We start from the raw sequence: 24088 nt of genomic DNA, 5'->3' as shown, positions 1-24088 counted from the left end.
CCGAAAGTAACCACCACCCACTCCCGACAGCCTCACCTCCCAACTCAAGCTCCTGCATCTAACCAGAGATGTCGGTCTTGGCCGGTGCAAAAGATGAGCGCAGCACGAGGCGGGCGAAGTGACGTCGTCATTGTCGGCAAAGGGGAGTTGGGACACCCGCGTATTATTTGTATTCGTACTTGTACAGGGATTATGCCGTCCTGGTTGTCCCCGATAAGTTAAGCCTTGCAGCCCCGGAACTACCCTTGCGTTTCGATGCTTGGGTGCGGATATCGTCACCAGTACTGGTCGTCACGCCATGTCGTTCAGCGTAACATTGGTCGGGGGTCGTCATCGTCTCTTCATAAAAATCAATATCCGAGGCTCGACTTACCACACGACCTGCTACTCCGTACGGAGTACAGCATGTCGCAATCGCGGGCCAGTATGAGCCAAAGCGCAAAATGAGCCTACGATCCAGTTAGATTCTAAGTTGCAGACTCGCAGTTGCCCGGCGAGGCAAGACTTGAAGAGCCGAACCAGCAGAGTTCACCTCCTTTCCTTTTCCAGAACAAATTTCGTTTGGAACGGGGGTTGACGACAGCTTGCAGTACGCATTCATTGCAACGCTGGGATAGCAGATCCGTCATCTGGGTGTCTTTGAAATGGTGTTACTGGACAATCAGGTTCAGCTAGTTCTCGCTGATCGAGCCGACGTGGCCCAAGGTCAAATGGTGCCAAAGGCACTGATTGGCTGACAGGGTGACGAAAGCTGTCCCTTATCTTCAACCCCCCAAACACTGCAAGCTGTGCGATAGGTGAGATGCCACAACCTTGAGACTTGAGTTGATTGTGCCGATGCTATCCTGTCGAACTGGTGCGAGTCTGTGGCTTGTAACTTCCAAATGAAGCTTTGGCTCGGTGAGTCCGTCTCCATTTCCTGAGCGCCACGGAAGACAAGCTTGCAGTGGCTCTCGGCTGCATACCCTGCAAGTGGTCGCCCTGGCAAGTCAAGCAAGCCAAGCTACAATGAGAAGGATGTGTTGCATTATTGCAGGCAGATAAGCCAAGATGATCACGGAGTCTTTGTGCGGCTTATCTTGCTTGAGTGAACCTTGACTGTCGCCCTGGTGTCATTTATACCTTTGGAGAGCGACCTTTTCTCCCGTGGTCTCTTCCACTTGTAAGTCACTTTGATCATTCGTTTCGTTTCAAAATGGCCACAGAAACAGAAAAGGACGTCCAGGAGCCGAAGGTGCCTGGGCAAGCCGTTGACGCAGATGTCGAAGATGGAGCCACACCGCAAGCCGGTTTGGCTCGTAACCTTCAAGGGCGTCATATGCAGATGATCGCTATCGGTATGTACCTCGTCTCCCATGAGGTGCATCTTTTTTTGACCTGCTGTATTAGGCGGTTCTATCGGTGCTGGTCTCTTCGTCGGTTCTGGTTCTTCCTTGCAATCTGGTGGTCCGGCTGCAGTGGTTCTTGGCTTCATCATTGTAGGCGCCATGTTACTGTGTACCGTTCAAGCGCTCGGTGAACTTGCTGTCCTGTATCCCATCAATGGTGCTTTCTATCAATACGGTGTACGGTTCATTGATCCGGCATGGTGAGTCCAACTTCACGTGTGCCCACTGATTTTTGTCTGACTCTGGTATCAGGGGTTTTGCCATGGGATGGCAATACGCGATCGGTATGTGACTTCATGGGTCCTGGGTACATGGAATGACCGTTACTGACGCCGATAGGCTGGCTCATTACCCTGCCCTTCGAAATTAATGCTGCTGGTCTTACCATTGGTATGTAATTCTGCAAGAAAAGACGTGACCGGATATCTTGACGTCGTTGTTGGGTGCTTGAAGTTCGTCTCCTGACCATTTGTAGATTTTTGGCACCACTATAACATTGGAATCTGGATCGCCGTCTTCATGACTACCCTCATTATCGTGCAATTCTTTGGTGTGAAGGGCTACGGTGAAGGTAAGTGTTTGTTCTCGCGCAAAATGAGCGTTGACTGACAAGAGATGCAGTGGAATTCGTCCTTGGCTTCATCAAGATTATTGCAGTGCTCGGATTTATCATCTTCGGTATCGTCGTCGACTGTGGTGGCGTGTCTACCGATGATCGTGGCTATATCGGCTTCCGGTACTGGAACGGGAAAAATGGCAACCACGCCTTTCGAAATGGTAAGTAGATGGCCCCTTCAAGCCCCATCTGAGTGAAATGAGTTGACCCGATGCAGGCTTCAAGGGCTTCTGTTCCGTTTTCGTCAACGCTGCGTTTGCTTTTGGCGGGACTGAGATGGTCGGTCTTGCCGCCGCTGAAGCCGCCGACCCCAGAAAATCACTCCCAAAGGCTACCAAGCAGGTATTCTGGCGTATTGCGGGCTTCTATGTCATTTCACTTTTGATCGTGGGCCTCATCGTGCCGAACAGTTCGCCAGATCTCCTCAATTCATCCGGAGCCAACACCAAAGCGTCACCTTTCGTCTTGGCGATCCAGTATGCTGGCGTCAAAGGGCTTCCCTCGGTGTTCAACGCCGTCATCACAATCTCGGTCATGTCTGTCGCGAACTCGTGCACATACGGTTCGACTCGCACTATGCAAGCTCTTGCCCAGTACGGAATGGCTCCTAAATTCTTGGCGTATATTGACAAGAAGGGGCGTCCCATTTGGCCCGTCGTCATACAGATGTTGTTTGGCCTCTTAGCTTTCATTGAAGAGGGTACGTCTGGAGCGACCGTTCTCAATTGGCTTCTGGCTTTGACAGGTCTATCGTCCTTCTTTGTGTGGGGGTCGATCTGTCTCAGCCATATCCGATTCCGAACAGCTTGGAAAGCAGCTGGACACACTCTGGATGAACTGGCCTTCAGGTCTCAACTCGGTGTGTATGGTTCGTGGGTGGGCTTGTTTCTCGCCTGCATCAGTCTTGTGGCAACCTTTTACATCTCGCTCTTTCCAATCGGAGGTAACCCAGATGCCGAGGCTTTCTTTGAGAGCTACTTAGCCGCACCGATTGCCATTGCCTTGTTCGTCTTTTGGAAGGTCTGGACCAGAGATTGGAGCTTTGGAGTCAAGATTAAAGACATGGACCTGGACACTGGTAGGCGAGACTTTTTAGATCTCCCACAACCAGAACCAGAGCCTGAAGGGAGACGAGCTAGCCTGCGTAGACTGAGCCAAGCCATCTTTTGAGGCAGGTTGAGTTTGGTTGGATGTTTGTGGCAGAACAATTGTGGCCTCGTGGTGGATTATTCTGCATGTTAGCCATGGTGTGTCTTGCGTCGTTCTTCTTGGTCGCCAGTGCCGAGGGCCATGTCTATAGCAGAATTCATCAGGATATCTGAGGGAAAAGGGTTCGAGTTCTGGTCGTCGAAGCAACTCACGTGGAGTCTCTGCTGCTTGGGTCTGCAGAATAGGACAGGAATGAATATTGTCAATACATGTACGGATACTGCATCCCAAGAAGGCCTTTGAATCTGAGTAAGTGCAATGAGATTAGATCAAAGGAGAGAGCGTCAAACCAGGTGCAATTTGCGATGTAGTCGGGAGAAGAGACAGATCGAGGCGGACTGTATGGGAGCCTGGCCAGATGTACTGTACTGTATGATGGATTCTGCACCCAGGCTATACCAAGGCAGGCATTTGTGCTCGGCGGCCCTTCCCGTTCTAGTTGGTCCATAATGAGTCACACTTCTCTTGCAAAGACCGAGTGGGATGAATCAATGTGGACAAGTGAGTCTCTTGTTGTGATGTCGTTCATTCTGACGGTTCGAAGTGGAGTCCGTGTAAGAGGCGAGTGGTAAGTCGACGAATGTGAATTGGTAAGCGTTGTGATCACGCCCTTCACGAGACATGGGCTGGTTGTGGTCCCGTTGTCTGCGACTCCGAGACCCGACGCCATAAGAGAAGGACATGGTCCATCCGAGGTAATTTTATGTCTGGTTCCGCAATGGCCTTTGTCAGAGAGTGTCGGACAAGATCTTTGTGTCTTAGCAAAGTTATATTCTCTCATTGGGGCGGACTCAACTGTAGGTGGCCTAATCGAAGGAATATTTACTGCAGCATGGAGCTGACTATGAGAGATCAAGGGCCACACAGCGTGTGTGCGCGCAGCATCAACAATTGAGCGTTCACATACCCATTACACGGTATGGGAAACGGCGCAGTGCATGGAAGCCCAATTACCTTCTAACTCAGGATAAAGGTCATTCTTGATACCATTGCACTCTGTCTATGGATCTACCGTATGATTGCTGAAAATGCCCGTTCATCATCCTCAAACGCCTACGAGTCTCTGACAACAGGTCAGAAACGCGTGCCCCTCAGCCCTGACATGTATTCCCGCTTAGAGATGGGATTCAAGTCAAACGTCGAAGAGTTCTTTGAGCTGTTTCAGCGTGTCCGCAGGATTTTCGACGGAGTGGCCGATCGTTCTTGGATCAGTATAGATCTCCCAGTCATTACCGCCCTCGAAGCACTTGTCGCCGAAAAAGTGAATGGTCTTGTAGTCAATGCCGGACAGTCCCTTGCTTGCGTCCGCCTCTGCCTCGACATGTCGTAGACAGTACGTCTTATCCCAACCCGTTGGGAAGACGTCGAAGGAGATTTGTCCTCCGATGGAGTATCTATAACCGAGTCAGTCTCAAATTCTCTTCGTGTGCATGACATCCCTTACGTGACAGCCAAGTCGGGAAAGGCCTTCTTCAACGCTTCAATCATCTTTGGTCGACAACCGGTCTTCTTGTCCCAAGCCTCGAACTCGTTTCTCTCGGCCGTGCTGGCGTTACGACCAACGGGGCTGACGTTGATCATGCCATTTCTGAACTCAATGAAAGTTCCTCGCATGGCTGGGAGACCTTCAAGCTCCGAAATGTATTTCAAGATCCATCTGGCTAGTTTCTGGTACTTCTCTTCTCCGATCCACTGGATGAACGAGGTTGACTGGAGGGGTTGACCGAGTCGATAAGCCTCAAGACCATTCTCAGCGAAGCAGAAGTCAAAGACGTCCTTGACCGAGAGGGTATCTGTGCCGATTTGTTCTTGTTGTTTGGGGAAGTTGGACCCTCCAACCTGACTTGATCAGCCTGGGCCCCAAACTGGACTTGGAGAGGGATCTTACGTAGCCAATGGCGCACTTGTGTCTGAGTTTCGCAAGAGCCTGTCTCATCTCAGGAGAGATAGGCAAGCGAGCAGGCGTGAGGGTGTTGTCGACATCAAAGAGACAGATTGTCTCCTTGAGAGGTCGGTCTTTGAGGTCAGGGTACAGATCGGCCATGGTGGTGGGACGATGGACAACGCGGGGAACGACGAGAGAGATGTCAAGGCAAGGAGGTGAAGACGTTCAAGGAGGTAAGGACAGGTTGCGTCAGGAAAGGGAGGACTGAGCCATGTAGAGAAAGAGACGCCTCACCGTAAGTTTCAATAGATTGCACACTTTTGGCACATGTGGCTTCACGGGCGCATCCACCGCGCAGGGAATCTCGACGCCCTCAGACACGGTTTTCCCAATTCGCAGCGTTCTAGCCAAACAAGCGCTCTCCGCGTCACGTGTCAGTCTCGGGCCACTTTCTCTTTACAGTATGGACAATAGATGCCTCTGCGGCCGAAATGAGGAGTATGCCGACCAGCTGCTGCTGTGCCCTGGCAGAGCGTTGGGCACGACGCGCACAAACATTCGCATGCAAGCCGGATACAGCAATTCATACCACAACTTCGTATGATTTGGCCGTCTCACGGACGGTACTTGTACAGACTATCGCGAGTACCTCAGTTTTGCATTTGTGAAACGCCTTGACTCTCAGCTGTGTTCGAATTATGCCTGTCAGGCTTGAATTTGAACCTATGTTCTACTGCTCTGGACCAATCCGGGTACTGCCGCTGGAGGTGCGCTCCTAACACCACCTCTCCTCAAACTTCTAGTTTGCAATGAGGAAGTCAAATCATATGAAATGGTGGTAGCAATCATTGTCTCTGCGTTTTATGCGAATGGCGTGCGCTCCGAATGGTCTGCCAAATGGTGAGCTCCAAGACCGACCGGGAAAGTTGATGCATCAAGCTTAAATGTTGGTTTCATTCTAACTACCATCTGCTCGTGTTATGCTCTTGTGACGAATGAGATGGCGCTATGGCTTGCATGGTAAGGTGATTCTCGTACGACAGATGCAGAGCTGAACACAGGCAACTTACGTGAAACACACACCTATTGATGTGCTGATAAGCTAGACTGCGAGGAAACTCATTTCTTTTACTTGTCCACACCTTTGCAATCACATACGCAACCACAGGCTTCAATTCCAAGAACCATGGTCGGACTCCAATACGAAGTCGAACATCAGCTGTATGGTCGACCCAATCTGGGCAGTCCAACTCGGACTGACAGGAATCAAAACCGGATGGGAAGCTGCCCAGGATGTGAAAGCAGCAGGCGAAAATTTGGCCCGGCTACAAGCGGAAATGAAATTTCTGGAGAGCATCCTTAAGTTCCTTGAGGAGGATGGGCAGTTGATCCCAGCCGAAGCCGAAGTTCTAGACGTTCCAATTCAAAAATGCAACGACTACTGTGAGGTATATTGTCAAGCTACCCATGGGAACTCAAACTAAGCTTAAGCCTGTTAAAATCAAATTCCTTTTCGTTCGCGTACCTACCTAAGTCTTGGGTCTTGGTTCGCAAAGTCACGGTCGAGTCCACGGCTACTGGGCGGAAACGATGCTAACATTTGGGCAGTGCAGCCAGACAGGACAAGTGGATCGTGGATAAACAACATTCGATGGAGAATGAAGTTCTTATGCTGGCTTCGGCGCAAGCACTAGATGTGGGTCACTTATTTGGATGTTGCTGTCATTACTTGGACATGCTAGCTAGGACCATAACAAGGAGCTTGAAGTCGAGATCGAATTAGTTTTCCTGAAGACGAAGAGCGATATTTCGATGTCGGTGGTGCACCGGAGACTACAAGGAAACCTCCTGGACATTTTTGTTTGCTTAAATGATATGTTCAGGTATGCACAGCACGCTGGTCAGTGAGTTTCCTTCGAGCCGATCGATTTCAACGGTGGCTATACCTTCCTGCTCCTCCATATGAATAATTTCACCAGGAGCACCAGTGACCGCCCTCTCTCGTAAACCAAGTCACTTCACTTGCAGCAATAATAACCATGACTGGCGCTACAACTGAGGCGATATCAGTGGCCATGTTCTCCCAGTGACTAGATTCTCTGCCGTCAGACGTCAGCCTGGACAGCTTGACCTGTTCGCCAGGCTGTAAACGGAGATATCTACGCCTCCTAGTGGAGTAAAGAGTCGGGCAAGATAAATCTAGGTGGGGGTTGGTATCGGAAATACGGGTCCGTTTGCTGCTCTGTCCAAAGCGACGAAAACACTCGAGAGTTTCTTTTGAGACGATGATGGGTCGGATTGGCCACAAGAAGTGGACAAAGGAAACTGGCTGAGACAAAAACTGGACTGTTCTGGCAAAGTCCCCGCTGATGCCCAGCGGCTTTCTCACAGCTGTATCCCGAAACAAGCACCGAGCCGATCTCTTTGCCTGCGCTACCGACGGGAAAAAGTCTACACTAGTTGGTCGGACTTTGGCAAGCATCTGTGGTCAGAAAACACGCGGAGCTGGTGGTGTCTCGGCAGAGGGTTCAAGACCGGTTTTCAGACTTCTGCTGTGATCCGGGAGGCTGAGAGGCTCGATCTCCATATTGTCGAGTCGGGTGGCCTTGTCTACCATACGGGCTGGAGTTCAATTGATCGATTGGGTTCGGGGAGCGAAGTCGGGGCTCCTCAGACTCAAGGGCCAGGTCGAGTGCGTTGTGGTGGACCCAAGTACACTTCAGGTATAATACTGATCCGGAAGTGGATGGAAGATGAGATTATCGGAGTCTTCACGAACTCAAAGCGAAGGTTACTATCGCAAATTCCCTTCGGGAAAAGAGGGTGGAATCCTCGAGAACCATTCAGTCTCCAGGTTTCCGCCATCCAGGTTCACTGCAGTTGGCTCGCATAAGGAGATCGTTCCGGCAATGACCATGACTTTTCTCCCTGCTGCTTTCTTTGCAGCTTTATTCTCAATACCTTCACTTTAGTGGTATAAATTCCGGCTATTCAAAGCAACTAATGGCTATATTGGGCGTTCACCGTACGAGGTACTGGAACAGTATTTTCCCTTTGACGGATGTTGACAAAGGTAGAAAGACGGTCTTCTGTGGGTAAATAGCGCGGACTATGAAAGATACCAGCTATAAGACAGTAGAGAAGATATCGCATACCCTGTGAAACTACGCTCGAACTTAGCCCTTGGTAGGAGGAAGTCGCAAGATGTATGCAATATGTAAGCAAAGGGAGGGGCAGTTTTGGGTACGACTGTAACAGCAGCATGAGGCTCCCGTACAGACGCGTGCGAGGCGCTTTTGATTACTAGACGTCTCGCACGTGTGGATAGCCACGTGTCTGTGAAATTAAGTCTGGTTCAAGTGAACCCATCTGGCATTCGGCACTGGATCTGTGACCGAGTGATCATCGCGGTAACGTTGGAGCCCATATATCAGAGCTGGGCTCAGCTAGTCTGGCATCGGATCTTGGTATAAGCGATGAATCGTCGCCAACCTCGCGATAGGCATTCCTTAGGCTCAGACTTATACCTTCGCTGAAGCATCAGATCTCTCCCTTTCATGTTCGAATGCAGGAGGTCTGTTCTCATTCCAGTAATTCAACAAACTAGAACTTCGTCCGACCAACTGTTGAAGACCTACGATGTAGACAATATTCTTGCGCTTGTTGCTCGACTGGCTCATGTAGGACAGTAAGAGAGTTAGCTTGATCTCGGGATTGCTTCAACCGCAAAAAGCCCCGGCCACGCTACCATTACCCCGGGATCAATGGTCCAGAACTGTGGGGTTACCCACTCCGGAGTTGCGGAGTACAGTGGTTATTCACTACACAGACTTGGCCCGGCGCGGCATAGTTGAGGCCCATCCATATGACAGACTTCGAGGGCCTAGAGCCTCCCTGGCGTACACTTCACCACGATTATTCTGGGATCGATGTTGTCTGGGCGTAAACTTACACACCTAGGTGCCGATAGCATGAGAAATAGATATATTAGCGAGCAATGTCCGCTCCAGCTCTTCCAGCCACAGCGCACTCACAGCTTTCACTAGAATCGCCTGTGCAGCAGACGAAACGACGAATTCACTCGCCATGGCAGAAAAATCCGGGAACACCGAGTTTCAAATTGAAGATACTGGGGCGGGTCCGGACTCCAACCGCATGACCAAAGTTGACACCTTGCATGGCGATGAAGCTGTAATTGTGCTTGAAGCCTATGATGGCGAGTCGACTTGGACAAAGGAAGAGGAGAGGCGTCTGGTCAGGAAAATCGACTTGCGACTACTACCCATCCTCATCATGACGTTTGGTCTTACCTTCTATGACAAAGTGCAATTGGCGCATGCTGTATGTCCAGTTATCGCTTTTGAGGCGGCTAGAATACTGACAGCAAGAACTTAGGCCATCTTCGGATTGACGAAAGATCTTGACCTATTGGTGGGAAACCGCTATTCTATGTCTTCGTCGATATTCTACCTTGGGTATATCTCAGGATCCTATCCAGCAGTACTTCTCGCACAACGCTATCCTATCCAAAGGGTAATATTTGGCATCACCTTCGTTTGGGGTCTGTGTGTCATATCTTGTGCAGGAGCTTTCAACTACCAGGGTCTCTTTGCCCAACGGTTTTTCCTTGGTGTTCTCGAATCAGGCATTTCCCCAGTCTGGATGATGGTAGTTGGGGGCTGGTACCGCAAAGAAGAGCAGACTTTTCGTATGGGGTAAGTTGCCTTGACTCGAGACTGGAAGCGAGTCGGAATCCTAATGACATAACGACAGAGTCTGGTATTCAGCGGCTTCCATAATGTCGCTGCTTGCTCCGATTGTAAATTACGGCCTTGGGCATATCAATGGGTCCCTAGCCCCCTGGCGGTATATGTTTATCGTCGCCGGTGTCATCACTACATTATGGGCCTTTGTTATCCTGTTTGTTCTGGAGTCGGACCCAATTCACGCCAAAAGCCTCAACGAACGAGAGAAGTTTATCGCCATTTCTCGCCTAAGAGAGAATAACTCTGGCATTCGGAACAGGCACTTCAAAGCCCCTCAACTCTGGGAACTTCTCACCAGTGCTCATTTTTGGCTGGTGTTCTTCATGGCCGTTACTATCAACGTGTCTAATGCTGTCCCAACCACCTTCAATCCAATCATTATCAAGGCAATGGGATTTAGCGGTTTAAATGCGCTACTTCTGACAATGCCTACTGGAGGTGTCGGCTTAGTCACCACCCTTGGAACAGCCTTTCTCATGGCCAAATACTCAAAGCACAATTTACGGACCTTGGTAATCGCAGGCGAGGTATCCCTGATGCTTCTATCGTGTTGCCTCATGTGGCAACTACCACATGCGGCCGTGGGGGCCAGGCTATTCTTTCTGTACCTCCTGTCTTTTTACCCTGCGGCCTATTCACTCATCATGAACCTTTCAATCGCAAACGCCGCAGGGTATACCAAAAGAGCCCTGACTTCGTCGGGATTGTTTGTCGGCTACTGTTGTGGTACGTATTCTCAGACTCGACATTCGCATCGTTGTCCATGAGCTAACCCCCAGCCTTGAACCACTCTAGGGAATCTGATCGGACCATTTTTGTTTTTGGAACACGAAAGGCCACTTTATCATACAGCGTGGACTTCGATCACAGTTCTAACTGCCATTTGTGTCCTTCTCGCCTTGACTTACAGGCTTCTATGTCTCTGGGAGAACAAGAAACGAGAAGATGCTGGGTTCACAGAGTCCTTTGAGCATGCTTACGAGGACGACGTGACCGACAGGAAGAACCCCCATTTCCGATACATCTATTAGCTGCGAGTTACGCCCAAGAAAGGCCTAGCAGACAGGGCAAGGGGAAAAGACTAGTGAGGCCGTCCATCGGAAGTCATTGTGGAGGTCTTTTGGGATGGGCTTCTGTGGTAATCCCTAAGAGCGAGACGTGTTGTGCTTCACGGACAGAGGTAGCCTAGCAATTCGCATCCTGAGCCTGGACAACAGTAAAGCCTTGTCTGAGATTCCATTGAGATCGAGCCTTGTTTTCCATAGTTAGAACCCCCCCCTCAAAACAACTATTCGAGGCTACAATTGCTAAATTCGAGCGTCTCTTTTCGAGCTGTTGGCTACAGCTTGCTGCAAGGTCAGCAGCAAGATCTCTCGGCAGTCAACAAACTAGTAACTGCCGAAACGTCTGCTGATATCAGGATCTCAAAACTAGGAGGATCATACGGTCTGATGAAAATTCAAGTCCAGGACTAGGAACTTGATACAATAGGCCGCGCCACGCAAGAAGTGCCGAGAGTACCCCAACTCCGGATTGGGTATATCATATGAGTGCGTGACAGTTGAGCGTGCACTAATAAAGTTGATTGCAAAGGCCCAGATCACGCCTCCACGAGCTCAGAGAATACCGCGGTCCCGGGCTACCGGCACGTCGAATTATGCTTGCGGGATTGCGAAGTGGTTACACAACTTCCCCGAACCGAGGTTGGCGCCACGCACGGTTTCCGGTGTACCCCGTCCTATCCCGTCCTATGACCGCGAATACCGCCCATGTTGTATAGAGGTAATTGTTCCTTGTCAAGTATCCGTGCATACAGCTTCATATGCTTCAGGGATTGTTGTTCTACTTCTGCGACTACTTCTCCTCCAGACCAACATTCTCACGAAAGGATGGCCGTGATTAAGAAATCGATCTTGGAGAGGCTCCCAGGCAAGCTCCCGACCGCAAGCATACCTGAAGAAGGCGACTGGGACTCCATTGCTGAGGAAGTTGTGAAAGACCTCAGCAATCTTTCCACATCTTCGTTGGCTGCCGATGCCATTTGGCGCGACAGTTATGCCCTCACTGGCACCTTTCGAACATTCTATTCTAACGCCACCATTGCACGAGAATGGGCCTTATTAAGCAAACAGCACGGCATCTCGTCTGTGAAGCTCATTCCGGGGTCCAGTAGAGTCGTCAGGACTGGAAATAAATACGCCTGGCTCGACTGCAAATTTCTATTCACTGCTACAAACCCAGCCACCGAATGCTCCGGATACCTTTCCTTGGTACCATCCGAGGGCGGCAAATGGAAGATCTGGGTCTTGAGGACAGTCTTAGAGCAACTTATAGGCCATGGAAACGTTGACTCACTTGCACCGACTCTCTCAGATGGCAGGACCAACGGATTCGCAAACGGGACCACCAATGGATCTCAAAATGGACTTACAAATGGGCATTCTGCCACAGCGCTAAACGGATCTTCAACTTATGATACGTACGCTGTCATAATCGGCGGAGGGCAGTCTGGCTTGAGCACTGGTGGCCGGCTGCAGGCTTTAGGCGTTCCGTATGTGATTTTGGAAAAACACAGCAGTGTAGGGGATGCTTGGAAAACCAGATACACGTCGGCAAGGCGTAAGTTCAAGAGTTGCCTCACCTGTAGAAAGACTGTATACTGACTTATTTGTTATAGTGCATACAGTTCGAGAGTACTGTGAGTATTCGGAGGGCTACTTGGGACCAGGTCACACCTGACTAAGAACTTTTGGGCAGCACATCTACCATTCGATCGAACCTTTGGGCCTGAGTACCCAGAGTACCTAGGAAAGGAGGAACTGGCAAAAGGACACAAAGCCTGGGCGGTGAAATATGGCATAGTGCGCGAAAGAACCTGGAAACAAGTCTTGGTATTGTTCAGCTAACTTTTCTCAGAACATATGGCTTTCGACAACTGTGGATTCCGGCTCTTGGGATAACCAGACGCAGACATACACTCTGAACATTCGCAGAGCCGGCGTCGAATCAAAGGTGACTGCAAAACACGTGGTCATCGCAACTGGAGCAGGATCGCAAACGCCGGTGATGCCTGTGCTCCCCAACCGGGTACGCCTCGTTCCTGGCTGATTTTATCAATTGATATACTTAAGCTGAACGGCTTTCTTAGGAGAAATATCGGGGACTTGTCCTGCATTCTGCGGACTATGTTTCGGCCAGTGAGTGGAAGGGGAAGAAGAATGGCATTGTCGTTGGTACTGCAAATACGGGTGAGCGAATCTGCCTCAAGATGCAGTGTTGGGGTTTATCTGATCTTTTGTTACAGGGCACGACGTTGCCGACGACATGTATGAGGCTGGCATGAACGCGACCATGGTTCAAAGGAACCGCACTTGTAAGCACGACGAAAGAAACAGTCATGCAAACTTCCACCTTTCGTGCTAATTGAGACCAGACGTTCTTCCAGTCGAATATATTGCGGATCGCTATCATGGTATATTACCCTGATCCCACTAGCACAAACAGACTTCTAACACATCCTTGTTTGGTACAGCACTATATAACGACAAGCTGCCTACCGAGGTTAGCGACCGCATTATGTTCACTAATCCAGTTTCCATCGCTCGACTCACCTCGGCTGAGGCTTTTCATACGATGGCAAGGGGGCAACCAGAACGTTGGGATGCTCTTGAACGAGCCGGCTTCAAGGTCGATCCCTATGGAGATATCCAAGATGCCATCAATGTTCGCTTAGGTGGCCATTATATCGATGTTGGAACATCTGCCAAAATCTCAAAAGGCCTAGTAAGACCTCCGAGCTTTTTCAGGTGCACGAAAGTCGTTGGCTAATTCCGGCGACAGATCAAGGTCAAGTCTGACTCGCCGATTGCCTCCTATACTGAGGACGGGCTTCTATTCGCGGATGGCACCGAAATCAAAGCCGATGTAATCGTTTTTGCGACCGGATTCGTGGGCAATTTGAAGCAGCATGTTCAAAAGTTTTTCGGTGACGAGGTTGCTGAAAGAGCGGGCAATTGCTTTGGACTAAATGAAGAAGGAGAAATTCTAGGGGCTTTCAAGCCAACGAAGCGTAAGTCCAACCTCGTATACCTGCAATTTAGCCTATTAACATGCGGTTGCAGAGCCCGGCTTGTGGTATATGGGTGGTGCCCTTGGGCATTCAAGGTATTATTCTAGGTATTTGGCTCTGTCAATCAAGGCCGATCAGTTGGGAACACCTCTGCCTGTTTATCTGGAGAACCAACATAGACTCGATTCTGAGTAAATCTGGCCAGCAGCTCCAGCCGGTTCATCTGGAGGGTGAGGGATAGAGAAGAGAGGTTTTGAATCCTCAGGCTGTAGCGTATCTAGAGAGACCGCACTACTTGAACTTGAATGCCAATATCTAAGTTCGCAGCTTTCCACATGTTGCAATTCTTAATCTGTCTCCCTGCTACTGGCTAATAGTGGTACGGCCATCATCGTGGAATTACACAAGGTCAGAGGCACCGTCATCAACCAAAGAAAGAGGTTCGGAGGTGTTTGAGTCATCACCAGCATCTTGACTGGCTGAGGTCCATATCCTATTCGAGGATCTCAACATGTCAAGTGCACATTCTTTGTTATCGACAACTTCAGTCGGTATACGTGGGTGATATTCAGTATCGACAACAAGAAACCTGGTTCAACATCACATGGACGCTGTGGATCACATTTTTCGGTACATCAAGCAAACTGTTGACGTCAGTCTCACCTCTCGTCTCTCGAAGGGCGTATCCTTGGTTGGATATGTGGATAGCGACTTTACTGGCTGTGCTGATACCATGGCATGGATAGAACATGAAACTGAGTTGCCTTCTGACTACGCCAAACCGTCTTCATAAAGCCCTGGAAGGCTGCATAAAGGCCTTGAATGCTGCCAGTCTCTCCGGATCATGTTTAGCGTCTCCTCACGATCCCCCGATCACTGTTTCCCGGGGGCTGGTGGGCTCGGAACTCGTGTGTGGCACACTTAACCCGAATCGAGAGAAAGCGGCTTGGTGGTGATTGCTCCCCCAGGTCCACACTAACCTCAATTTCGGGGTCGTCCAGAAGTTTATTTAGGACCGCAAGATCTAAAGCACTCATCGCGGTTCAAAGATTTGAATCCAGACAAGACCCAAGGGTTCCAAAACTAACAGGCGACAAGATGTCTGTGAATCTGAACCTCATCACCCAATATGGACTTTCGCCCTTTTGGTTCATTTCTGTCTTGCTTATATTTGTGCCAGTCATAATCGCCGTCCAGAACTACCTACGGCTCCGACATGTGCCTGGTCCTGTCTGGGCTCAGCTCACTGAATTCTGGATTACGCGGAAGCTCTGGAAGGGAGAGACTTGGATAGATATAACTGAGAAACTGCACCAAGACTATGGCGATGTGGTTCGGTGGGCGCCGAGAAATGTCCTCTTCAGTGACCCTGCGGTCATCAGTACCATCTATGCAACTAACACTGTTTGGAGGAAGGTAAGCGGCGGCCGCTTCGAAGTCTTTGTTCACACAGTCCTTTGGCTTACTGATGTTTCTTGCAGGCCAAGTCGTACGAGCCAGCACTAACAATAATCAACGGAAAGTTGGCGGATTCTTTCGTGACGACCCGAGATGAGCGTCGTGTATCTGCTATCAAGCGACAGATTAACTCGGCATTTACGGCGAAGGCGATCTCAGAATATGAGTCTCATGTGGACGAAACTATTCAACTGTTGACTAGGCGAGTTTCAGAACATAGTCCCCGGGTTAACCTTTCGCGATGGCTGGAACTGTTTGCCTTCGAGACCATCTGTCAAATTGCTTTTAGCGACAGTAACTTCACCGAAGAAGACGTCCAAGGCACCATCGCCGGGATTAAGGAACGCTTTAATCATTGGTTTTGGTGGTTTGCGTTGCCGGGCCTTGAAAAATTGCTTTATAGGCATCCCTTCGTCGCTGGCCGTATGACGCCAGGTTTACTGACACAGCGGGCGGCGGCAAGGGTTCAGGAGAGGGATGCTATCGGCGGAGTGGGTTTACACAAAGACCTCTTGGAGTGCTATATGCGGGCTAACAATAAGGTACCGAACACCTTTGACCGTGGCACGGTGGTTGGTATGGTTCTTTCTACCATTCACGCCGGCGCCGAAACAACCGCATCAACTATGATTGACACGGTACATTGTCTCTTGAAGAACCCAACATGTCTGGCTACGTTGATGAAAGAGTTGAAGGATGCCGACTTACCATCTCCCCCCACTTTCCAATCAGTGGCCAAGTTACCATACTTGGAGGCCGCATTCAAGGAGTCGATGCGGCTAAATGGTGTCTCCGTTTCGCCGTTAGAGCGCGAGGTTCCGCCTGGCGGTGCGCACGTCGGTGGTGTTTATCTTCCCGGCGGCACCTCTGTTGCTCTCAACGTTCGAGGTTTGGCCCTCAAGGAAGATGTCTGGGGGCCAGAACCCCGCCAGTTCCGACCGGAGCGCTGGCTCGAGGCGGATGTGGCAGCGAGGGCAAAAATGGAACGAGCCTTCTCCGGCTTTGGCCACGGCAAGAGGATGTGCATTGGCCAACATATCGCATGGATCGAGATGAAAAAAGCCATCCCGGAGCTGCTGCTCAATTTTGATGTAAAACGCCCCTTCCCCTCGTCCCTTGGAAAGGCTAACCACATGCTATAGATAAAGTTATTGAACCCAGATGCTCCCCTGGAACACTATTCAACAATCGTCCAGGTACCGAAGGAATTATGGGTGAACGTGGCCAAAAGAGAGATAAAGCTTTAAGAGATAGGATCGCTTTTACATGAAAGCGATATTGGGCAGTAGACTTTTGCATGTCCATAGAGAGGGTTCAACTGTCATTCTGTACCTTCTGGCTCCTGCGAAGCCCAATCGTTGCGTTTTATTGAACATGCTGAGTCGCGGGCACCGACGACGACGACGTCTTTGCAACCCACTAGTCAAGTACCCCCGGCTAATGCGGACGCCCCGACGCTCGTTTACAACTTTTGCAACACCATCAATTCACTCCTTTTCCTATATTTTGCTATATCATCGGCCTCCACAGGGAGGCTGTCTCTCCGTCTTAAGCGTCTGCCGATTGCCTCCTTGCGGTATAGTGTACCGCGGCGAGAAGACCTTCCCTCGGAAAGAATAGATCCACTTGCATAGCCTATAACATATAGATATCGACCTCCTAGTCATAGAGGTCAGACTCGTCAACACGTTCTATTTGGGCCCCAAAGCATGCGTTTATTTGTCACAAAGTCAATGCAGGTGCTCAGTATACTTGTTTATACAAAAGTTGTGCCAAGCCTGAAGCACAACAATCGGGCTAGGGGGCTGCGCAAGAGGCGCGCGTATACTCGCTACTGGAGCCTACCAAGCCCTTGATGGGCTCCGGTGGCAACCGTAGGTGCATTACAGTACTAATGGGAAGAAATCGAGCTCTGTTCGGATCCCCGGCCTGATTTAGGGACCGAGAGGCCGCATTGAAAGGGATTCGACGCACGAGAGACTGTGGAGCTGCGTTTTAGCTTTGTGGGCCCACAAAACCTCGAAGCCTGCGGGTCATTCCTCCCCACAACCCCAGGAATGCCCGATTACACCCTGGCGCTGGACAACCCAACTTTTGCTCTTCAATTCGGATCGATTTCTTCCCCGCCTCTTGATATCACCCTTCTGGCACGCCCTATTCTTTACAGCGTTTGATGTTGCTGTTGACTGAAGGCCATGCCCCCATCAGCAAGTCATTCTCAGGCAGGAGACCAGCCTCGTCACGTGTGCAAGACCTGCCACAGAGCTTTTGAGCGTCGGTTCGTGACATTCGACTCTCGCAACTTTGACAAAAGCCCTGTACTTACCCTCACCACAGTGACAGTCTCCTCCGGCACCACCTCCGTGTTCATGACGATCGTCGGCAGCCCAAAGCACGCAAAAGAACGGCATGCATAAGGTGTTCCACGTAAGTGTCGCGCGACGGGCCCCGACATTGGATGTTGGGAGATTGACTGTTAGCCAGATCCAAAGTCCGCTGCACTGGCGAACTGCCGTCGTGCGCAGCATGTCGTCGCCGTCAAGTCCCCTGCGCTTATGATTCGCATAGAGTTGGGCAGAACAATGTCCAATCGATGAGCGGACTACCGGAGAGCCAGGACATGCGACCAGCAGAAAGCATGAAGCAAACCCAGGGGATACTCGACGAAATTTGTCCGGATCCGTCGCGGATGAATAGCATAATCACCTCCTCTGTGACGGACAGCATCAATGATGCGACATCAGCAGACCTCACCGTGGGTGCCATGGTTTCCCCTGAAGCCTTCGAATCCCACGTTCCATCCTATCTCTTCGCCCACAGCCTGGACACCCTGGATGCGACTGATTTCAATTCGAACCTCGACTGGCTCTTTGATAATCTCCCAGGGGAAGAGTCGGCCCATTTTGTGGACTCATTCGGTGAAAGAGACTTCAAATTTCCTTCCGTCCCATTGGGAGACGCTCCGGGAGCTCAAAGTCCACGGCCAAATCTGACCGCCGATCACCATCTCTTGGAAAAGGCCAACACACCCTCTGTCCAAGGTGCTAACGATCTGGATCTTCCGTATCCTGGACCCCAAGATAGCTGTGGTCCTGACGATCCCTGGCCGATGGAGTGGCATGCTGAGCCGTCCCAGCCCATTGTAGATCTACCCAGCCTAGGTTGCGATGAAGACGAAAACCCTCACTTGTATCCTCGCTTTTTCTCGAACGCGTCCTTACACCCATCCACTGTCGAGGCACTGGCACACCACCTCAGACTTCCAGCCAGCCGCAGTCCTTGGCAATCCAGCAACTTGGACCGTTTCCCAGACAAAGCAAAGCTCGATTATTGTATCGATAGGTATTTTGCTCAGTTTCACCAGGTAGCTGAAACCCGATAAGGACCTGATCAGTAGCGCTAATCACTTTAGTTATTCCCCTTTATTCATCAACCGACTTTTGATCCCGCCAAGGATCTTACTGTAACCCTGGCCATTGCCAGCATCGGTGCACTCTATACCCAGCTCTCCGAAGCCGTTTCTTTTTCCAACGCGCTGTCGGAGCTCAACCGCCGGCTACTTTTGTTCCTGGTGAGTGCTCATAGGCCTGTGGCGTGAATTAGTGGCGATCGCCAGAACGAGCGCTGATTTGGTCAAAGGCAGAGTATGATCGCAGATATGTGCGGACAGAGGCCTATCTAACAGCTCAGCTCCTCCAAGGCCTCCACGGCTACTACAGTGGAAACAAGCGACTGTTCGAACTGAGCGAATCGTTTCGGAACAATCTTGTGCATCACGCAAAGTGCATGGGTCTTTTCAGATACAAGCCAGAACCGAATATGACATCAGCAACATCACAGAAGTTGGAGGAGCGGTGGAAAAACTGGATCCGTGAGGAAAAGTTGCGCCGACTGGGCTGGGCCGTCTACGTATAGACCTTCGTGCTCCCCATCCCGATTCTGTGCTCACTGGGTCTAACATGGTTGATTGACAGGAATACGATGCCTCAGTCGCGTACCTACACAATAATCGGCCCTTTCTCAGTATCGGAGAAGTTCACACTAACCTCCCTTGTATGGCAAACTACTGGAGTGCCGAATCTGCTCACGCTTGGGCGGCCATGTTGCAGCCGACAGTGTCCGATCCGGTGTCCCCGAGGCTCGAAACCCTTATAAGAGTCTTCTTTGACGGGACTCGGAAACCCGAGGAAAAAGTTCAAGACGAACGACATCGATACATAATCGTCAGCACATTGTGCCGGATGATCTGGACCCTCAAGGAGATCAGGTCCTCACCGGTCGTGGATCTTGTTCCTTATGGCCCACAAAACACTACCGAGATTCTTGTCGCGGCGGCTGACAAGTTAAGCAGGTGCCCTCAAACTCTAGCCGCGACTCTTACGACGGCAGAGCTGGCACATGCTATGCATACGCTGCAAGTCGTCTACGTTACCCACCTGTATGGAGCGGGCGGTCTGATGAACTGGCTATATCCACTCCTTCGCGACGATTACCTGGCCACTACGACCTTCACTAGCTTGGACCATTGGGCTAAACAGAACCCCAGGGTAGCAAGGGAGGCGGCCTTCTACAGTGCGCGGATACTTGCTATTGCAAGAATCTACCCGAGTAACTCGCCCAACGAGCCCGCGATGATATTCCATGCTGGTACCGTGTTGTATTTCCTTGCGAAGGTTCTGCCAACGAACTTTGGGACAGACAGAGCCGCGGTCTGGCTCGATCAACTCTCCCCCGGGGACGACGGACCTCCGTCGCCGGTAAAACAGTGGATTAGTCACGGTGAATCCTCGATCGTCTGCATGCATGGAGTTCCCTCGTTGCTCTCAGAACAAGGAGGGAAACATATTCTCGATCAGACGGCAGAGCTACTTAAACGTCGACGGGTATGGGGCATAGCGGACAGCTTTTTCAAAGTAGTCCTACGGTTGCGCGACCGTACGAAAAAGTCTCTGGAATGACTTGCAACAAGATATCGTACCCATCTCCGGGATTCATTCGAGGGGGCTTGATTTTCGTTATGAGAGTGACATGAAATATAATTTGAACACCTGTTGCCACATGTACAATATGGTTGACTGCAACAATGCAAGCTCAAGGAAACTAGAAAAGAAGATTTCAAATTTCACGATGAAGCACAGCGAGATAGAGAGAAGGGCTCAAATCAAATCACTATTCAACCGTGGCTGTCTCCAGTCTACATGTCCATGCTTTCGTTCAGTTTGCATCTTGCACAGAGCAAGGATGTAGTGTCACCATGAGTTGTTATTTCGGGAGCTAACAGGCTAGGTGATTGTGTGGCCATTCAATCTCCTCGTTCGGTACTTATTTGATTATAGGTTAACCCCGTCTAGAAGCTAAGGCTGTGAAGACCGATAAACCCGCCTTTTTAAATATCCCGGCCAAATTTCAAGTAGAGAGGAGAGACAGAGGGCTCACAGTGACTTGATGGTGGTTTAAAATTTGCAAAGGAGCGTCCGGCGCGTCGGTGTTGACCCCGCCGGGGGGGGGGGGGGGGGGGGGGCTAGGCTTGACCATTGAGTTGTACGTAAAGACGTCGTCGTCAAGGTGCCCATAACTCGGCCTGTCCAACACGGGTGTTACAATAAAAAATATGTGCACCAAAGATCTTGCCGAATAAAGCCCAGGTAAAGTGCCTCAATAATACGTACACTGCTTGAGTGATACATCTGAGAAATCGCGCCGAGAGTTACTCTATCTCAAAAGGATATCCAAGAATTGGGGACCTGAAGTTCAACCTTGGATGGACAATCTCTCCAGGTATCCCCGATCCCCAGGAGAAGTCTCAATCGCGGGGCCAGGAGAGGAGTTCTCCCCGAGGTATGTGTAAGTGTGTGTGTGTGTGTGTGTGTGTGTGTGGAGGGCAGCTGCGGAGCTCCACCACTCGCTAAACCCGAGCCAACTAGCTTTCATTTCCCTGACGAGGGCCGATGACTCGGGATGTTGGCTGTCGGGTCTACACGGGCTGGTTTCACGACTTCGGAGCGCAATAATCGGGATCATATGGCGAACCATACGCTTGGCCCCTTTGTGGACTACCGCAGCAGCAACATTGAGCATGTCCAAAGCAAATTTGCCCATCGGAGGTTTGTCCCCAGATCCGGTCATGCACAGTCGGATTGCTGAGCTTTGTAAGTCGGTATTATCGTCCGTTCGCCTCGCCTTGCGATCGCATTTGGAGGGCCCGTTCAGCTGTACAGATCTCCCTACCAACCTTGTCGTGGGCGTCGTTGTATCTGCGCTGGTAAAAGGGCAATCGGTACCGGGCCCATTTTCAGAGGTTTCTCATTGCTAGGTTCAGGCAATCAGCAAATCATTATTTCGTAATGTCCGCAACCTCACACAAGCCCCTCGTCGTTGTGCTAGGAGCAACCGGTGGCCAAGGCGGATCTGTCATCAGAGCGCTGCGAGGAAACCCCAAGTATCGTCTTCGAGGTACAACTCGCAATGTCGAGGGCACGGCAGCAAGGGAACTGGCCAACCAAGGGGTTGAAGTTGTTGCGGCACAGCTAGACGACAAGGCCAGTCTCCTAAGGGCTTTCCGAGGCGCGAGCATCGTTTTCGCGGCCACCGACTTCTACGAGACGATGCGGACATCGGACAGCTGGCATGCGATGAACGTCGAATATCAACGAGGTGTGAACATCGCAGAGGCGGCTGTGGAGGTGCCTACCCTGCAACATTTTATTTGGAGCACGCTTCCGTCCGCCCACAAGCTATCCCAGGCCCAGTTCTTTGTGCCGCACTTCGAAGCCAAAGCCAAGGTGGACGAGTTTATCAAGTCCAAGCCTCAATTGCTAGAAAAGACGACCTTCTTTTGGGTCTCTTTCTTTGGCGACAACCTTCTCAAACCAACCTTTCGGCCCCTGCCCAGCGGAAGGGAGAATCACCACCTCCTGCTTCTGCCCACTTCGCCCGACACTCGCGTAGGCTTCATCGGCGACCAGAGGACGAATGTGGGCATCTTCATCTCGGCTATCATCGAGCAACGCGAACGGACACTGGGGAAGTACGTCTTTGGAAATGTGGAGACACTCTCGTGGCGGGACTATATGGCGCTGTGGACGTCCGTCACGGGAAAGGCAGTTCAAATTGTCGAAGTAACCGCCGCTCATTACTGTGAAATGTTTCCGAATTACGGCATGGAGATGATCTCGATGTTCTTCTTTTGGAACAAGTACCCGGATGCTGCGTGGTCAGGAGAGAACGTCCTCTCTGCTGTAGACCTTGGCATTAATGACAAACTCGTCGGTCTCAGGGAGTCTTTGCAGGCACTTTACCAGTAGATTGAGTGTCCTTTCCATAGCTAATCTAACACCATCTCGCCCATTGACCATTGGAAGCCTGTCGCCAGGACCAAGTCAAATCGCGCCAGCTAGCTACTTCGGACGGAGACCTACTAATAAGTAGACTTGGTGGATATCCCGATTGTTGCATGTTCCAAAGCAACAGGGTTTTTTTCCTAGAGGATCGAGCAACGCAACTTATTCAAACTGTGTCGACATGTACATGAAATGTTCCACCGAGTTGATTTCTAATTTGTATTGTCTAGCTTTTAGAGAATCGACATCATGTTTCCCACCATGAGCACAAATTCGCTTTGTTTCTCAAACTCGAGTTCGATGCATTTATGCCGACCCTTTAACCCAAGAGGCGAGGTTGTATCCCCACTCCTCTTCGGCAGCAATGCTGGTCCCAAGCGCCAACGGCGGGCTGATATGATTATGCCCTTTGATCTGGACGTAGCCGACATCCAAGTTGGGGACGTCCTTCAACCGGCGCAGTACATCTTGGTCAGCTTTGATAATATCGTCAGGATCCAGCTCCGAGTCCACGATCAAGAACCGGGGCCATGGACCGGAGCTGAGTTCTCCTGTGGGTTCAATCCTGTCTAATAATGCTACCGTCGATGATTGATCCAGTTCTTCTCCAAAATACCCAGTCAGCGCTTGCCTCAACGGCGGAGAGGACTGGCGGAAATCGAAGAGAGCACCAAGGAGAATGGCGCCAGATACCTTCACGCCGTCCACACCCGCGAACAGAGATTGGCGGCTCTTTTGGAATAAAGGTTCGAATAGCCATGTCGCCACGTTGATGCCCCCAGCTGAGTTGCCGAAAAGATAGACGTCGCGTTTCTGACCACCATATTTCTGGGCAATCCACTGGAGCGCAGCATCCACGTCCTCGCCACCGCTGGGGAACTTGGCGCCATGCTTGATCAGTCTGTAGTCGATGATGATGGTTTCAAGGCCGGTCTTCTCGGAGAAAAAATAGCCGAGATTCTGATAGACGAGAGGCTTGGCTTCGCTACTCTTGTCCCCGTTGGCGAAACCACCGCCATAGACGAACACCAGAAGTGGACGAGGAGAACTCTTGTCAGTTACGTCCTCTGATTGCGACGGCGTGTAGAGATCGAGTTGTTGACGTGGGTCAGCACCGTAGGCAAAAGTTGTTTTGTTCGCCGAGAGAATAGCCGAGGCATTTTTGGCGAGCAGTGGTGCGTAGACGCCGTTTGTTGGGGGGATTACAAGCCCAATGGCTTTTCCGAATGGTGGAAGTTGGTCCATGGCTGGAACAGTCTTTGTCGTCGTGTGGGCGGAGGTGGTCGAGGTGCGATGAAAGTGATGATGGGCTCGTTTCTTCCTCAATGTGACACTTTCACTATATGGCAGAAGGATG

At 50.8% G+C, this 24088-nt stretch overlaps 8 protein-coding genes across 8 annotated transcripts; 6 read left to right on the top strand and 2 right to left on the bottom strand.

Moving 5' to 3' along the window:
• Positions 1-1195: 1195 nt before the first annotated feature.
• On the top strand, positions 1196-3174 carry PV08_04745 (uncharacterized protein; the record flags this gene model as incomplete). Its single annotated transcript, XM_016379090.1, has 7 exons — positions 1196-1337; positions 1390-1588; positions 1641-1672; positions 1728-1778; positions 1864-1959; positions 2010-2165; positions 2222-3174. The coding sequence occupies 7 exons, from the start codon at positions 1196-1198 to the stop codon at positions 3172-3174; spliced, it is 1629 nt and encodes a 542-aa protein (XP_016237767.1).
• A 1171-nt stretch (positions 3175-4345) lies between these two features.
• On the bottom strand, positions 4346-5257 carry PV08_04744 (uncharacterized protein; the record flags this gene model as incomplete). Its single annotated transcript, XM_016379089.1, has 3 exons — positions 4346-4607; positions 4658-5052; positions 5102-5257. The coding sequence occupies 3 exons, from the start codon at positions 5255-5257 to the stop codon at positions 4346-4348; spliced, it is 813 nt and encodes a 270-aa protein (XP_016237766.1).
• A 3927-nt stretch (positions 5258-9184) lies between these two features.
• On the top strand, positions 9185-10895 carry PV08_04743 (uncharacterized protein; the record flags this gene model as incomplete). The annotated part of the gene is made up of 4 exons (XM_016379088.1): positions 9185-9439; positions 9494-9813; positions 9872-10590; positions 10660-10895. The coding sequence occupies 4 exons, from the start codon at positions 9185-9187 to the stop codon at positions 10893-10895; spliced, it is 1530 nt and encodes a 509-aa protein (XP_016237765.1).
• An 858-nt stretch (positions 10896-11753) lies between these two features.
• On the top strand, positions 11754-14128 carry PV08_04742 (uncharacterized protein; the record flags this gene model as incomplete). The annotated part of the gene is made up of 10 exons (XM_016379087.1): positions 11754-12483; positions 12542-12562; positions 12622-12725; positions 12781-12951; positions 13013-13112; positions 13169-13237; positions 13298-13336; positions 13397-13647; positions 13705-13933; positions 13986-14128. The coding sequence occupies 10 exons, from the start codon at positions 11754-11756 to the stop codon at positions 14126-14128; spliced, it is 1857 nt and encodes a 618-aa protein (XP_016237764.1).
• Positions 14129-15031: 903 nt separating this feature from the next.
• Positions 15032-16533, top strand: PV08_04741 (uncharacterized protein; the record flags this gene model as incomplete). The annotated part of the gene is made up of 2 exons (XM_016379086.1): positions 15032-15349; positions 15415-16533. 2 exons carry the CDS (start codon positions 15032-15034, stop codon positions 16531-16533), a joined length of 1437 nt encoding a protein of 478 aa, XP_016237763.1.
• A 1451-nt stretch (positions 16534-17984) lies between these two features.
• Positions 17985-20349, top strand: PV08_04740 (uncharacterized protein; the record flags this gene model as incomplete). The annotated part of the gene is made up of 4 exons (XM_016379085.1): positions 17985-18755; positions 18804-18962; positions 19031-19300; positions 19366-20349. 4 exons carry the CDS (start codon positions 17985-17987, stop codon positions 20347-20349), a joined length of 2184 nt encoding a protein of 727 aa, XP_016237762.1.
• A 1386-nt stretch (positions 20350-21735) lies between these two features.
• PV08_04739 (uncharacterized protein) lies at positions 21736-22695 on the top strand (the record flags this gene model as incomplete). Its single annotated transcript, XM_016379084.1, has 1 exon — positions 21736-22695. The coding sequence occupies one exon, from the start codon at positions 21736-21738 to the stop codon at positions 22693-22695; it is 960 nt and encodes a 319-aa protein (XP_016237761.1).
• Positions 22696-23037: 342 nt separating this feature from the next.
• PV08_04738 (uncharacterized protein) lies at positions 23038-23976 on the bottom strand (the record flags this gene model as incomplete). The annotated part of the gene is made up of 1 exon (XM_016379083.1): positions 23038-23976. The coding sequence occupies one exon, from the start codon at positions 23974-23976 to the stop codon at positions 23038-23040; it is 939 nt and encodes a 312-aa protein (XP_016237760.1).
• Between the last annotated feature and the right edge of the window lie 112 nt (positions 23977-24088).

Source organism: Exophiala spinifera (genome assembly GCF_000836115.1).
Source record: "Exophiala spinifera strain CBS 89968 unplaced genomic scaffold supercont1.3, whole genome shotgun sequence".
NCBI lineage: Eukaryota > Fungi > Ascomycota > Eurotiomycetes > Chaetothyriales > Herpotrichiellaceae > Exophiala > Exophiala spinifera.
This window is presented reverse-complemented; position numbering and strand designations above follow the sequence as displayed.